Genomic DNA, 15,833 nt, shown 5'->3' with positions numbered 1-15,833 from the left:
TATGACTTGTATTAAGAGGAATTGGGAATCTTCGATAATTTATTAGCTAAGATTTAGTTTCTGATTACCCTGTTTAGTTTAGAAAGGACCCTAGGCTTGAACTTTAGGTTGATTGGAGTATAAGATCGCCTAGCAAGTTCGTATCATTTTACATTATCTCTATTTGAAATTATTACCGTACTGAGAACCTTTGGGTTCTCACTGGTTGTCAGATTTTGTTTCCAGATGTAGGACGTGACACACCTCATTAAGCGTGCTATTTTTCTCTCAGAAGCGAAAACTCTCTTTTGGGATTTTAGTTTGTGTTTAGCAATGTATATTTATGTTTTCCACTTTGTATATCACAGCTGTATATCCTCTTAGAGGTTAATTATGAAGAAACATGCTGTATATTTTGTATCTTTCTGAGTTGTACTATACTATCTAGTCGACCTCTGCTTTACAGAACGTATCTAGTGATTTGATATGTATCTATTTTGGATTCCTGTGTGTGTGTGTGTGTGTGTGTGTGTGTGTGTGTGTGTGTGTGTGTGTGTGTGTGTGTGTGTGTGTGTGTGTGTGTGTGTGTGTGTGTGTGTGTGTGTGTGTGTGTGTGTGTGTGTGTGTGTGTGTGTGTGTGTGTGTGTGTGTGTGTGTGTGTGTGTGTGTGTGTGTGTGTGTGTGTGTGTGTGTGTGTGTGTGTGTGTGTGTGTGTGTGTGTGTGTGTGTGTCTCCTCTGTTTTTAAAACCTACGCTTTCTACCTTTAACGTTTTAAGTGCGATGCGCCTTTTTTTTCTGTCATCTTCTTTCATAGGCTCCTAGATATATTTATATCTTTCAACTATATGTATGTATTTTTGTTTTTAGATGTCATAATGCCTTACCATCTCTAATTTACGACTATAGCGTAAGGTTTTGTGTGGTAGGGTGTTACATTTGGACTACTGCAAGAAAGAAATCTAAGAATACTTAGACATAGGCTGAATTACGCTATCAAAATCTCCTTGGAGCTATATAGGATTTTTATGTAATAAAAGCTTTTGAAATAGAAAAAGGAGCTCCCATGTTAGTAATTAATTACAAGCCTCTAAATAAAGCCTTAAAATGAATAAGATATCCTCTATCAAATAAGAATGACTAAATTAAAAGATTAAGTAATGCTAATATTTTTTCTAAATTTGATATAAAATTTTGATATTATTAAATATCCCTAAAAAAAGAAGGATAAAATGATTTAATTTATTTAAAAAATTGAATTATTAATTGTTAGATTAATAATGCACTACAATTGTAAGTATATACTAAAGGGTTTAATTTTATGCCGTAAATAATAGGTTAACTATGTTCAGTTAGAGTTTAATGAAATTCTAATTAAAGTATTTTTCGATTAAAATTATCTCTTTTAGGTGATTATTATTTTGTAAAGTGTTATGATTCTAAAAGAATTTTTTTCAATGTCATGCAACCTACCGCTGTATAACGAGTATGAGGAGGCAGCATGATGTGTCGTTAGACAATAGGATCATGATGTACTTGCAGATAGCTAGCCTGGCCCATCTCGTGAGACTTAACGACCACTGGTTTAGGTTGGATGAGCCATTAGCCACAATAACCATAAATACAATGGTTTTAAATGTATTGTCATAAATTCAATAAATATATTTATAATATAATTTATTAGATATGTTTAATCTTAATCATTAAAATTAATCTAATAGCTATAAATACATTCTCACATTCTCATATAATTCTCATATAAGAAGGTCATTCCCATCTAATATATTTCATATATATATATATATATATATATATATATATATATATATATATATATATATATATAAAATAAAAGTATACGGTAGTCTATTTTATCAAAATAACTATCAACAATTATAATAATTATAATTATATATATAAATTAGTAATAATTATTTTGTTGATTTAAATAATAATATAAAACATATTTATTATTAATACATTTTTATTATTTTCAATACTTTGTCACAAAATATTAAATATTTTAATTTAGTATAAAATATTCAAGTTAAAATATTTTATTTATTCCATAATTAATAATAAATATTAAAAAAATATAAAATTTATTTCAACACTAATAAATATAATTTATTACATTAGTAATCATGAAATATATAAAAAAGTATAAAATAAATATTTTTGTAGCAAGTTGAAATATTTTATATTATCTATTAAAACATTAAAAACAAAATAAATTTTGTTACAATAATAATATATATTTTATATTATTATTATCTTTTTATTTGAACTCACCTAATTATTATTAATTTATGTATATAATTATAATTAATGATCATTATTTGTTCAAATAAATTAAAATATATTATTTTAATCTTAAAAAATATCTAGCATATTTTTTATAAATATTGTAAAAAAATATCATTAGGTTTGATTAGTCTATTAGTTCTTTTATTTTTTTTAAATTTGTAATTAAATTCTCGTACTATTTTTTTCAATTGAATTTTTATACCGTTTTTAATTTTGTAATTAAGTTTTTTTTAGTGTAAAAATATTAACATTAACAGAATTTTTTGGCAAATTGAAGATTCCTACAGTTAAAAACCTAATTAGATTTTTTACCATATATTTTTTGAAAATAATATTCTATTAAATTTAATATTTTTGATACGAAAATGTCTTAATTACAAAATTAAAAACAATGTAAAAATTTAATTAAAATAAAAATATAGGGATCTAAATTTAGTTAAACAATTACAATCAATAGAGTAACTAAAGTGTCATTTTATCTTTTAATAAATATATGAGTTTAGTTTTGATGTATTGAAAGAGTAAAATGTTTTATATAATTATCTAATTATATATATTTTTAAATAATTATTAATACAATAATTATTTTGGCGCTAACAAAAATACTTTCAAATTTTATTATCGACAAAAATATCTTCAAATGATTTAAATACAAGATAAAAATGCCTAATATTAAATATGTATTCTCAAAAAATGTTTTAGAGATTAAATTTTAATGCATTTTTTCGCAAATATGATTAAAAAAATGAAATATTTTTATCCTTTAAATTTGATAATTTTTCGCTAAATATATAATTTTTTGTAATTTTTTTATCAACAACCAATAATACTTTTAAAAAAAGAGTAAAATTTTAGAGATCAAAATTTTATCTAATTTTTTCTGTGCATTTTTTAAATAATTATTTGAATATTTTTATAAAATTTTAGATTAAATACATAAATAGTTTATTAAATACAAAAGTTATTTTCTATTTATAAAATAATAATTTTTTTGGATATTTTTTGTTATATTTTTATTAATATCAAAATAATTTAAATATATTTTTGTTACTTTATTCTTTTATTTTCGAGACATTATGTGATGGGAGATAATTAGAATTAAATTCTTAATATATATCAAAATTTTACTTTTGGAATGGATGAGAAACTAAGAATTTAGAAAATTGGTTATTTTCAAATTTTAAATAGTGAAAAAATCTTTATTATTTTTTATTTTATGTTTGGAAAAATAAAAAAATACACTTAAATAATTTATTATTAATAAAAATATATTTAAATTTATCAAAAAATATTTTTAAAATAATTTAAAATGCGATAAAATTTTTTATGAAAATTCAAATTCTAAAATATTGTTTGAGAAATTTATATTTAATATTGAGTATTTTTGTTCCGTTTTTGTTCGGTTTTTATCATGTATTTTTTTATTTTTCAGTTTTTTACTCTTTTTAAAAAAATTAAATTCTATATTCATTTTCTGGGTTATGCCTTTGCTCTCCGTTGCTCCTCACCTCCATCTCTCTCTTCGCCTTTCTCTCTAAAATCTCAGAACTCCGAATTGCTCCCTTTCACGCACCATAGCCCTATTAATTATTATCTCCTTCTTTGGTTCCAGGTTCGTGTACCCTAATTTGTAACCGTCTAATTCGACGCCGTTTTTTTTTCCTAATAATCTATTTTGCGTTTGTTCTCGGAGCATTTCATCTGAGCCATTTCTTCGATTTCGATTAGTGTTTCTCCGGGGGAAACCGTTGCCTGAGATCTTGGTTTTGATTTCGGACATCGAATTTTTTCTCTGCGGGATTTGGGTTCTGCTTTTTCATGCAATTTGCGTCATCGAGCTGGCTCTTGCCGTCATGTTCGTGTTTTCGATTTATTTTGGGCATGTTTCTATTTTTTCTTCATTGGTTTTCGCTTTAGTTATTGTCAACTTTTTAATTTCTGTTTTAGGGTTTTGTTCATGGGTTTTTTTCTTTTTTAATTTAATTTTTTAGAGGTGGGTTTTTGGGTTTATTAGAAATGTAAGTTTTAATTATTATGTTTTGGACTTTGAGACATGAGGGGGAAGGTACCACCCCGTTCATTATCTGATGTTTATCTTTGGTGTCAATTGATGAACTATTGGAATTTGATTTTTTTTTTGTTTTAAAATTTTTACGCTTCTTTCAGTTTATCGTGACAATGTGCCTTGCTTCTGTATTTGTTATTTAATAATCGTTTAATATATAGTAGGACTTTCTCTGATGTGGTTGAAAAGATTAGCCTTACGTGTTTGAGTGATTTAATTATTGAGGAATGATGTATGAATGCTTCACTGTGTTGTAATGCGATTTGGGGTTTGAGGGGCTAGGTTTGATGCATTATTTGTGTTCTTATCTGACAGCTGTTATAAGAGGAGTGTTAAGGCAATAGTGCTTGATAGGGATGGCTGGGATTGCTATTGAGGAACCTGGAGTTGGGAAGTCCGTGGAGGGAATGTTAAGTGGGCAGCGATGTCAAACTGGGGAAGCACTGGCTGAGTGGCGGTCTTCTGAGCAGGTGGAGAATGGAATCCCCTCGACTTCACCCCCTTATTGGGACACTGATGACGATGACGATGGTGGTGAATCTATAATTGTCAAAAATGTTACTTTTCTATTGTTGATGAAATTTAAATTTAAAATTTTCCTTCTTTACAGGACCAAAACCGTCTGAGTTATATGGAAAATATACATGGAAGATAGAAAAATTTTCTCAGATTACCAAACGGGAACTTCGCAGTAATGCATTTGAGGTTGGCGGCTACAAGTGGTATGGTGCTTTCAATAAACTTACTGGTCTCAATGTGCTTTAGCGCTTAACTATCTAAATTTGTTGACATCATTTTAATTTAAATCTATCTACGAATATTTATAACAAGGTAATCAAAGATATAAACTACCCGTATAGCACTAGGGATTTCAACTGCATGTGTTGAGAAGGCTACAGGAAAGTTCATACCTCACTGATGGAAGGTGTTGACGTTGAAAAGAAAACTATACTAGTTTGCGCTGCTTTCTTCCTATAAGTTGATGACTGATATTTTGTTCGTAGTAAATTAATAGATTAACATATTCAACCGAATTTAAAACCAAGTTGCTTGCTGCTTAGAGCCTCATGTCTGACAATTACTGATTCCTCACCCTTTTCATGTTACAATCGCAATTTATTGTTTCCTTAGGCAGTCCTTATAATGTGAAAAAGCTTGCCGTCGCTGTGTACGGTGTACATATCAGTTTAGTTTTTAACCTAATCATGATGTGGTGTGACAGGTATATTTTAATTTACCCACAAGGTTGTGATGTCTGCAATCATCTCTCTCTGTTTCTTTGTGTTGCAAATCATGACAAACTTCTTCCAGGTTGGAGTCTTCTAGACTCTTCTGATTTCTTTGATGATTGTTAATTTTACCATCATCAATCGATCTGATAGTAATTGATTTTGTTTTGCATTTTTTTTAAAAACTTTCTCACTTTTTTATTTGTAATACAGGATGGAGTCATTTTGCTCAATTCACCATAGCTGTGGTCAATAAAGACCCAAAGAAATCAAAGTATTCTGGTATGTTTGCTAATAGTAGGCTTAGCTGTCGGAGTTCACAATTAGTCTAACGTCATTGTTAAGTGGTTTTCTCTGAGTTTTCTAGATACGTTGCACCGATTTTGGAAGAAGGAGCATGACTGGGGATGGAAAAAATTCATGGAGCTCTCGAAGGTGTATGATGGATTTGTTGACACTTCTGACAATCTGATTATAAAAGCTCAAGTTCAAGTCATTAGGTACATATGATCTATTTTAATAATCTTACAAAGATGCACACAGCCATACATCATTATGTATAAATGTATATTATATAGTGCATAATCTTGACTCCATTTATTTACTTATCTAATATAAAAGATAATGAATGTAATTCTGCTAGTGACAGTATTGGTCCTTTCCAATACCTACTACAGGATATGAGAAAGCCGGCAAGAATTGTTATTGTCTTCTTCTTGTCATCTTTTTGTTGTTGTTGTTGTTGTTGTCAAATATAGGTTTTATTTGGATTGATGAAAAGCTGGCAAGAAAAGTTTTGGTCAAGTTGGTTCTATAAAAACTTCATTCTATTCTCTTATCATTTGTGAAGTAGGTTGTAACCCATGGATTGCATTTGTTGCCTTTTGTAATCCTTTAATATCTTCCATGATTATTTCTGATTTCACCTAAGTTAAACTCTGAATTTTCTGTTGAAGGTAGAGGATAACTGTTTTTTCTATGTTAGTACAGTGTTATTTTCTATTTGGTTCTTATTTCTGGATTTAACTACAATCTGCTTCAAGTTCGATGGAGTTCTTGTTATATTTTAACAGGACTCAGCTTCCTTGACCATTCTGGTTTCCTTGAATCCAAACTTGCAACATTCATATTGTTTTTTTATTTTTTATATTTTATTTTTATTTTGAATTCAAAGTTGAACTTTAATGGTTGGGGATCCCAGGGTGTTCTTCACCTTGTTACTACATTATCTCTTTTGGATTGATGAAGAATTCCATTGAGATAAAGATAGGTAATATCTTTACATGAAAATAGGAGGAAGGATGAGTGTATAGCAGCATTAGCTGTAGCGAATGAATCTGTTGAAAAATGGTAATGGCAAATGAATCTCTAGAATCTACATCATTCTAGCTGTGCATTGTTCTGGACAATCTGGGAAATAATGTACTAACAGAAGTGCAAAGTAAATTGATTGCTGCTTGTTTGTTATGTTGGTTGTCCTGTCTTGTGTTTGTTTTAAACTGAATTTTTAGTAATGCATATGCTGGCGTCAGGTTGGATGTTGTCGTTTTGCACTTTTGCTGCAGTGGTGCAGTGCTCCTTGGAATTTTTGCTTCAGATGTGTGACCATATTTTTTTTGTTATTTATGCACAGGGAGAAAGCTGACAGGCCTTTTCGTTGCCTTGATTGTCAGTATAGGAGAGAACTTGTAAGGGTGTATTTGACAAATGTGGAACAGATTTGCCGTCGTTTTGTGGAGGAGAGAAGAGGCAAACTTGGGAAGTTGATAGAGGATAAAGCTAGGTGGTTAAGGTATTCTATGCTCTTCTGTAGAACTATTAACTGGTTATGTTTGCCTGTAATTATTATCATGCTCCAAAATTTTTCCTGAAAAGGTGGCATATCAAACTATGTAGCCCATGACCATCAGTAAGTTAATACATGAACCATTCAATCATATATAAGTTATAACATACTAGGATTCAGACCCTCGAAACTGAGCAAATGTGAAAAGGAGAAGGTAATGGGGTAATCAATGTTAGATTAATAACTTCTATTGTATGGTGGGTCCTCCTTAATGATTCAAAGTTGGTAAATAACTTCCCACATTAAGCTGAAACTCACTTTAGAGGACCCAAATCCAACTTCATATCTTTGATTTATTGAATCTAATGGTAATTTGCATTTGCAGCTTCTGTACATTCTGGCGGGAAATTGATCAAGCTTCTAGGTGCCGCATGTCTCAGGAAAAGACAGATGTAATTTTGAAAGTAGTTGTAAAGCATTTCTTTATAGAGAAAGAAGTGACTTCTACTTTAGTAATGGACTCCTTATATAGTGGATTGAAGGCTCTTGAAGGCCATACTCCATCAAAGAAAGGTACGGCAAAATTGTTGGATGTTGAGGAACTGCCAGCACCAATTGTTTGCGTTGAGAAAGATATGTTTGTTCTGGTGGATGATGTTCTTCTTCTACTTGAGAGGGCGGCTATAGAACCTCTTCCTCCAAAAGATGAGAAGGGTCCTCAAAATCGTACAAAGGTGAATAATAATTTGTTTTCGTAAAATGTGATTGAGGAAGTATGCTGATGGCTGGTGATAGTAGCAATTAGCAAGTGCACTGGATCTGATTTTGTTAGTATAATAATCTGATTCTCTCTGTTATGACCCTAGATATCTTTTTAGTTATTGACCATCCAAAATGTCAAAGGCTGGATTTCAGCCATTGTTTATTAGTTTGTCATCTTGATCAAAGACACTGTTTATAGTGTTGTGTATAGGTTGCTGGTTTGGTATTCTTGGTCTTAGGATTTATGATTTTTGCTAGATTGCTGGTTTTTCATGACAAATATGTTTGCATAGAGCAGTTTACCATTGCAGTATTTATCAACATTGACAGTATAAGATCTTATCAGCTATTCCCTCCAGTAAAAGTAACTGTCTTGTTATAAATGTGAACAGAGATTAAATAAATGATTAATTATGTATGTGGATTTGCGTAATTTTGATGCATTTTACAGTATTATCTAACTTGACAAATCTTCACGTCTTTATTACTTCTTTCAACTATTCTTTCTTCTCGATAATAATAGGGATATGATAAGAAAAAAAATAATTTATCTTCTCTAGATCTTATTCAGCAGGACTGTTATTTATGTGCAGAAAAGATTAACCAAACAGGATAGTTATGTTTGACTGGAGGTAGTATTTTATACAATTAGTTGTCCTATTCCTTTATCGAAGTTTTATATCATCAGGTGCACCAAATGCCTAAAGGGCAATTGATACTTTAGTAATTCTTTTGAGTGTTAAGAAACCTGGTTCACCTCTTTTGGCAGGATGGAAACACTGGGGAGGACTTCAATAAAGATTCTATTGAGCGTGATGAAAGGCGCCTTACAGAATTGGGTCGTAGGACTTTGGAAATTTTTGTCCTTGCTCATATATTCAGGTTGTAATGCAATTATATCTTAGAAAATATACTCTAAAATTTACTTATATATTTAAAGTAAGCTTAAGGGAGTATTCACACTTAGATCATTTAATGGGCAATGGTCATGGTACATTCTGTTGAATTAAGAGTGAATACATACTCACGTTTTCACTTTACAGAGAAATTTGCATTGGAGGAGTGTCTTCCTTAGTTATTGATTCTTCAATTTGTCTTTATTAACTGTTTCTCTACTATTCTTTATTTTAGCTCTTGCTACCTCCTGAATTAAATTTTAGGGCTCCGCATGTAGGGGTTTGTTGATCATTCTGAAGGGGCCTGTTTAAATTGACATCACTCAGCTATGATGCTAACCAATTTCATATTTCATATATTTTCAAGTTTTACTTTCATTTTAAAATTTAAAAGTTCTTTACAATTTTGTGTTTTTGAAGAGGATTAGAGTTTCTTACGAGAGTTCAGTAACTTTCTTTTCTGAGAAGTAGAGTACATGGCTTGCCTCCCTATGTTATTTCAAATGTAATGGCCAGAACTTGTCTTGGGCATCTTCTGGAAATTCCAAGACTATTATTGATCCTATACAATGGCAATTATAATTATCAATAAGATTGTCTATTCATAACCTCAGATTTGCAGTTTAGGGTTGTCTGCAAAGACTTTTGGAATGTTTCTTCTACAGAGTAGAGAATTCTTATCTATAATATTTCAGAGGATGTGAACTGTGAAGTGAGGGCTTTTGACCTTGTTTCCAGTAGATGACATGATACTCTGTAACTAAGTGTGTACTATCTAATCTTCTGAACCGTATTGAGCAACGACTCTATGACTTGATGATAATGGATAACCATGGGACATGTATGTGGAACTTGATTATATGTTCCATTTGAGACAATAAGAAATGATGCGCAGCTAGCATTATATTTAAAGTCTCATATATGATGATTCGCAATAAGCTTGAGTTCAGTGGAAGCTTGTCCACTCTTGTAGTCTAATATAATTATCAATGCAATAGTGAACAAGTGCTTGTCAAAATATTTGGCAGCGCATGCTTTGTGTTCTTCATGTATGAAGTGTGAATTGTAAACACCTGGTTTTGGTAATATATAATCTGTTTACAATGTTTGTATTGCTCATTCATTTCATTGATATAATTTAGTTTTATGTTGACTTGTATCTTTAAGAGACGAATGGATTACGATGTACTAAGTAACTATTTCATTGGTGCAGCAATAAGATTGAGGTTTCATACCAGGAAGCTGTTGCCCTGAAGAGACAAGAGGAACTTATCCGCGAAGAGGCAGCATGGTTAGCAGAAAGTGAGCAGAAAGCAAAACGTGGACTTAATGATAGGGAAAAGAAAAATAAGAAGAAACAGGTTTGGCACTCATCTTCAGATATCATAAATTTGATTTTACTGATGCTACATCCTGTGTCATCTTAACAAAATTAGTTATACTAGAATATCTGATTGAGATTTGTATGCAATCATCTGATATTTCCAGTTAATAATTTATTTTAAAACTCGAGTCAAGATCAAATCTTTCTTAGAAAATGAATCATAAATAACAAGTATTATAAAATGATCACATTATCATGTTATTTGTAATGAGCAGCAGCAAAATACATTACTATTTTTTGACATTATATTGAGTTTATATATTAAATCCCATGCTTTGAATATTGGTTTGTAATGAGTTCATTTCTTGGCTTGCATGATTCAACTTTATTAATGTATTTTCTACGTGTCTTAGATCCTTCGATCCTTTTCTACATATCTTAGATCCTTCGATTCTTTTCTACATATCTTTTTTTGGGCTAATGATTTGGAAACTTGGATTATTTTCCCCACTAGGCTGTGTTTGTTTTGAGGTAACGAGACTAAGACTGGGGGGATTGAAACTCAATATCATGTTTGGTGGTCAGAGACTGGAAATAAAATTTCAGTTCTGGAACACTCAGTCCCTTCAGTACCTCTAGAAAGTGGGGACACAAGGGATTGAAATTTTTGGGGATGAAGATTAAAACTTTATTGATATTTCTTTCCTAAAATGCCCTTATTCGAAATTTTATATTCCAAGTCTGCTCCTCATAGTCCTTCCATTGCCACTCCACTGCCAACACTTCATAGCCCTCACCTCTCACCCCCCAACCTCAGCACACCTCTCACCCCCACCACCGTATCTCTGCCATTACCGAATTCCACCACCACCAACAGCAATAAGACCAAGAACAACAACAATCTCATAAACATATGTCAAAATCAGATTCAACAATCATAAACAAGAGGATTTCAAAATCAGGAAAGGAAAGAGAAGAACAGGGGGCAGCATTGGAGATCTGAGGAAGAAGAAATCTTCACCGAAGAAGCTCAACGAAAAGAAGGAACCTCTCCAATCCGAAGAAGAGGAACAGCCACAAGAAGCTGAGGGCAACAATATCACCGTTTTCAATGATCTCGTCAACACTTTCAATCTATCATCCATGGAGGAAAAAGATCCCGAAAAGGATTCAAAGATCTTAAGGAAGAAGGGTTTGGTGTATGATCCTTCTTCTGTGTTCTTCATCAACTTCGTCTTCGTCTTCCAGTGGTGTTTTCGATTTGGGTTCAACTTAGGGTTCCTCCAAAGGTTTTGTGGATGTAGGTTATGGTGAAGATGTGGGGTGCTTCAAGGGGAATACTAGTAATTTCACTTATTTTAAGGGTCGCTGCATGGGTAGGGTTAGGGTTTTAATTAATAAGGGTATTTTAGTAATTTCACTTTTTTAAGTCTCTATTTTTATCTTAAACCAAACAAGATATTGAGACATAACTCAGTTCTATACACTTACACCAAATGCAATATAAAGACTTATTAAGTCTTTGTCTCTCAGTCTCAGTCTCTCTTCTAAACGCAACCTTAATACCTTATAAGCCGTTTTAGTATACTCTAATGATATTTTTCCAGATGTTCACATTCTTTTGAATTGCTTGCTTTCCTGATGTGCATGTTTTTGTGTTGGTTGGGTTTTCTGAAAGTAGTTCTTTCACTTCAGGCCAAACAGAAACGGAACAATCGAAAAGGAAAGGATAAAGGGAGGGAGGAGAGGCCAACCATGGCTGTACTTGACAAGCACCATGAAAATGCTGCTGATGAGAAAAAGGATTCTAACATGGAGGAAGTTCATACTCAGGATGAAAAGTTTGAAGCCCTGGATGTTGTGTCTGATGCGTCAGACTCCATTGATGGAGTTGGTGAAGTGCTTCAGCTTGACTCAGAAGACAGAGATGCTGGTCCTGCTAATTGGGATACTGATACATCTGAAATTCATCCTACAACTGAGGCTAGTAGCAATGGGGTAGGCAGCCTTTCATCTATGCAAAATGGAATTGCTGAGAAGAGAAGCAGTTTAGTGATGGATGACAGTTCTTCAACATGCTCCACTGATTCGTTGCCATCTGCAGTGATGAATGACCGGACCTCATTTTCAAATTACAAAGTCCAAAAGTCCCCTAGCAGGTAACCATATAGCTCATGGTGTGTTTCATGTGGATGGATTTTGATTTCAATGATTTATGCATGTTATTGATTTGGCACTATGTATCTGTAGAAGTAAGAACCAAGGTAAAACATCATGCGGTGGAGGTAGTTGGACAACTGAAATGGATAGTCAGCTATCTGGTTCCACTGCAGAGGTTGGGGACATTAATAATGCATCAGGAAGTGGTAAAGTTGGTCAATCTGAGCCCGAGAGTGGTGTTCTTTGCTTGCAGGATCGATTAAAGTGGCTTGAGAAGCATGATAGCAAGGTGGTCTTAGTTTCGAGATATCTTGTACAATTTGCTATAATTACTGGATATGTCCTGTTTTTGCCCATTGTTTTCAAGATGTCTCACTTCCTACTTGGAGAGCCAGATTGGTTTCTTCATTGAGAATCACTTCAAAAGACATTTTAAAAGATCTTGGATATGAGATGACTGCTGATCTTGTTTGCCTTATTTTGCTCTAAGTCTGGCAAAGTAATTTGATACTCTAGGGCCAAAAGAAGTTGATGATGTTTCAATATAGCTTTCATATCTAGAGAATGATCTACACAGGAATTGAACGCTCAACAATGATGCTTATATTTTTTTCTCTCCCATCATTCAGATGTGATTTTAGGATAGTTTTTTATACTGCTTCCAAACCATAATTTTAGATAAATCGCTTTGTATCTATGTAGCAATGCCCTAGATGCTTTATGTTGAAATAGCAGGAAACTTGATTTGAAATGGTAGTAAAAATGGATAGGTGAATTCTTTTCCTTAATTTTTGTAATCATCCCATGCTTTTTTAATCTTTTCTTTTTCCTGCTACAAACTAGTCTCATTTTCAATAGATGATTTTAATGTGTCCAATCTTATATTGAAGTATCTTTTCATAGTACTGTTGCAGTTTGAGCCTGATATTATTCCCTCCTACTTTTCTAATTGATAGGAAGACGAGCAGTGCACTGAAGAATGTATTGATGCTGAAAGATCTGTTGAAATAGAAAGCCTACAGAAAGAGAAGACATCAGTGGTGCCATCCTCACCAAGCAGTCCTCAAGGGAGCTTACTCTCATCTGTTAAAATGAAGTCAGAACACCACGCTAGTGCTACTGGAGATCCTGTTCATGTCAGGAAAACATCTTTAAGTGGTTCACAGCAAACTGACAAAGATGCATCTTTAACTTCGGTATCCCAAGTAACAATTGTGCCCAAGAGAGAATTCCAGAAGACTTCACCCCCTAGATTAACTGAGAGATCAATGTCCCAATCGCCTATGATGTCACGGCCTTCAAGTGCTCCTCTAGTTCCTGGTCCCAGACCAACTGCCCCTGTTATTTCCATGGTGCAAACTCCACTGCTTGCACGCTCAGTGAGTGCAACTGGTTGCTTAGGTCCTGATCCCTCTTCTGCAACTCATAATTATGTTCCTCAGTCTTACAGGAATGCAATAATAGGAAACCCTGTGGCCTCTGCTAGTCTCAGTCATTCCAGCTCCAATTCAGGCGTAAACCAAACTCCTGGTTACTCACAACCACCCCCCTTGGCATCATCACCAGTATATGTGTCGCATAGCTCGGACAAAATGGATTCTAATGCTGGCCAGTCTGCTCTTCCCTTTGGCATGATTACACAGGATATTTTACAGAATGGCCCGCAGTGGCTTGACGGCTCACAAAGGGAAGCCAGCAGGAGTATGCACTATGAACCACCTTCACGACTTAATGAAGTTCAAAACCTTGACTTCTACAGGTCGGTACACAATAGATCTCTGGGAAATATACCCGGTGACTTCCTAGCCTGCACATCGGGGCGTCAGAGCCAAGGATTGCTCGTGGATGAGTTCCCACATCTTGATATCATAAATGATCTGCTTGATGATGAACAAAGTATCGGGGAGACAACCAGTGCAAGTTCTGTCTTCCAGTCACCCAATGATGGACCGCAGTTACTAAATCGGCAGTTCACTTTTCCTGGAGACTTAGGTACAAATGATTTGGGATCGTCAAGCAGTTGTAGGTTTGAGCGGTCACATAGTTACCATGATCCTGGGTTTCAGCAAGGTTATAGCTCATCTAGTGGGCATTTTGACTCACTGAGGGATTATCTTCCCCAGGTGAGTACACTACCATATGGAAATGGCAAGGTAGATAGGATGATGCCAAACCAGTGGCGGGTGGCTGGATCCGATCTGTCTTATTTAGGAATGAGAAATACGCAAAATGGTTACTCATACTATCAAGATTACTCAAACACGAGTGGTGTCAATGGCTATACTGTATTCAGGCCTTCAAATGGTTCCTAGAGGAAAAAGGATCAGGAAGGTTGCCTACACATTAGTAGTAAACAAAAGTAATAATGTACTTGAGGAGATTGTTGGGTTTCTTTGGATTGGAGTGAGGTTGTAATCCCTTGATAAAATATTTTGTAAAGAGAGCTGCTGAGTAATTTGCTTCCAGTTTTTATTGAAAGTAGACATGTCCTGGCTTCCCGAATTATCGTTATTTCTAAGCGTTCAAGAGTTCTGGGGTTTTGGTTTTCGGGGATGTTTAGGCACTATGACATTCATTTCGAAAATAGATTTCACGCGTTGAACTAGAGGCATCTAAATCGAAGATAAATCTGTTGTAAGCAGGCCATGTTTTTATTTGGAAGATATGCCTTGGTATTGAATGATTGTATTGTGGTAGAGTGAACTACTATTTTTATCTATTAAAGTTTAAAATATTAACCAATACAAAAAAAAAATTTAAAATATTGACAAATTTATTCATGAATAAACAAAAATTTTGTATTCACAAAAGATAAAAAAGAGTTGTCATTTTTACCTATAGAAATTTGAAATATTAATAAATTTATCCATGAATAAAATTAACAATTGAGTATTTTTATCACATAAAAATTATTTTTGAGTACAAAATTAATTTTATTTATATGTAGTTAAATTGTCAATGTTTTAAAATTTTATTATTAGAAATAATAATTTATTCTGTTTGACTTTAAAAATTGATTGTAGAGACAACTTTCAAGTTAGGTCTAATGCGCAACGATGGTGCAGTAAGCATAAACTTTTTTTTAGGATGCAAGGGTCTTCTTATTATTTCTGTTGATCACATTTGAAAAAACGATTTACTTATTAAAATATATTATTAATTATATTATTGAGTCTATTATATTATTTTTACATGATATTATATCCAAGGGAACTCATGTATTGGTATCATTTCATGTATTAATAGCCAGTAGTGTATTTAATCTACTTTTTTATAAATTGTGGTTAATAACAAATTTGAACTTAGGCAAAATAGTAATTATTTTAT

General features: G+C 32.9%; 1 protein-coding gene across 2 annotated transcripts; it reads left to right on the top strand.

Annotated features, from left to right (window-relative positions):
- The first annotated feature begins 3,679 nt into the window (after positions 1-3,679).
- LOC112742751 (TNF receptor-associated factor homolog 1a) lies at positions 3,680-15,008 on the top strand. Of its 2 annotated transcripts, none has more exons than XM_025791982.3 (13): positions 3,680-3,896; positions 4,665-4,880; positions 4,960-5,071; positions 5,572-5,660; positions 5,792-5,860; positions 5,946-6,078; positions 7,212-7,370; positions 7,750-8,098; positions 8,896-9,008; positions 10,236-10,383; positions 12,042-12,505; positions 12,597-12,795; positions 13,463-15,008. In XM_025791982.3, the coding sequence occupies exons 2-13, from the start codon at positions 4,706-4,708 to the stop codon at positions 14,816-14,818; spliced, it is 3,366 nt and encodes a 1,121-aa protein (XP_025647767.1). In that variant the 5' UTR covers positions 3,680-3,896; positions 4,665-4,705; the 3' UTR covers positions 14,819-15,008. The 2 variants fall into 2 exon arrangements, with proteins under 2 accessions (XP_025647767.1, XP_025647774.1); XM_025791989.3 differs by having other exon boundaries at positions 3,686-4,139.
- Positions 15,009-15,833: the final 825 nt, after the last annotated feature.

The sequence above is a fragment of the Arachis hypogaea genome, chromosome 2 (genome assembly GCF_003086295.3).
Source record: "Arachis hypogaea cultivar Tifrunner chromosome 2, arahy.Tifrunner.gnm2.J5K5, whole genome shotgun sequence".
Taxonomy (NCBI): Eukaryota; Viridiplantae; Streptophyta; class Magnoliopsida; order Fabales; family Fabaceae; genus Arachis; species Arachis hypogaea.
Note: the sequence above shows the minus strand (reverse complement) of the source record. Positions and strands in the feature narration are given on the sequence as shown.

What these genes read in the sequence shown, in the direction of transcription:
- LOC112742751 (XM_025791982.3), top strand. Translation starts at nt 4,706, where the DNA reads ATGGCTGGGATTGCTATTGAGGAACCTGGAGTTGGGAAGTCCGTGGAG. An exon ending in AAAGAAATCAAAGTATTCTG is followed by an intron (nt 5,861 to 5,945) that starts GTATGTTTGCTA and finishes TGAGTTTTCTAG; the next exon opens with ATACGTTGCACCGATTTTGG. An exon ending in GATAAAGCTAGGTGGTTAAG is followed by an intron (nt 7,371 to 7,749) that starts GTATTCTATGCT and finishes TTGCATTTGCAG; the next exon opens with CTTCTGTACATTCTGGCGGG.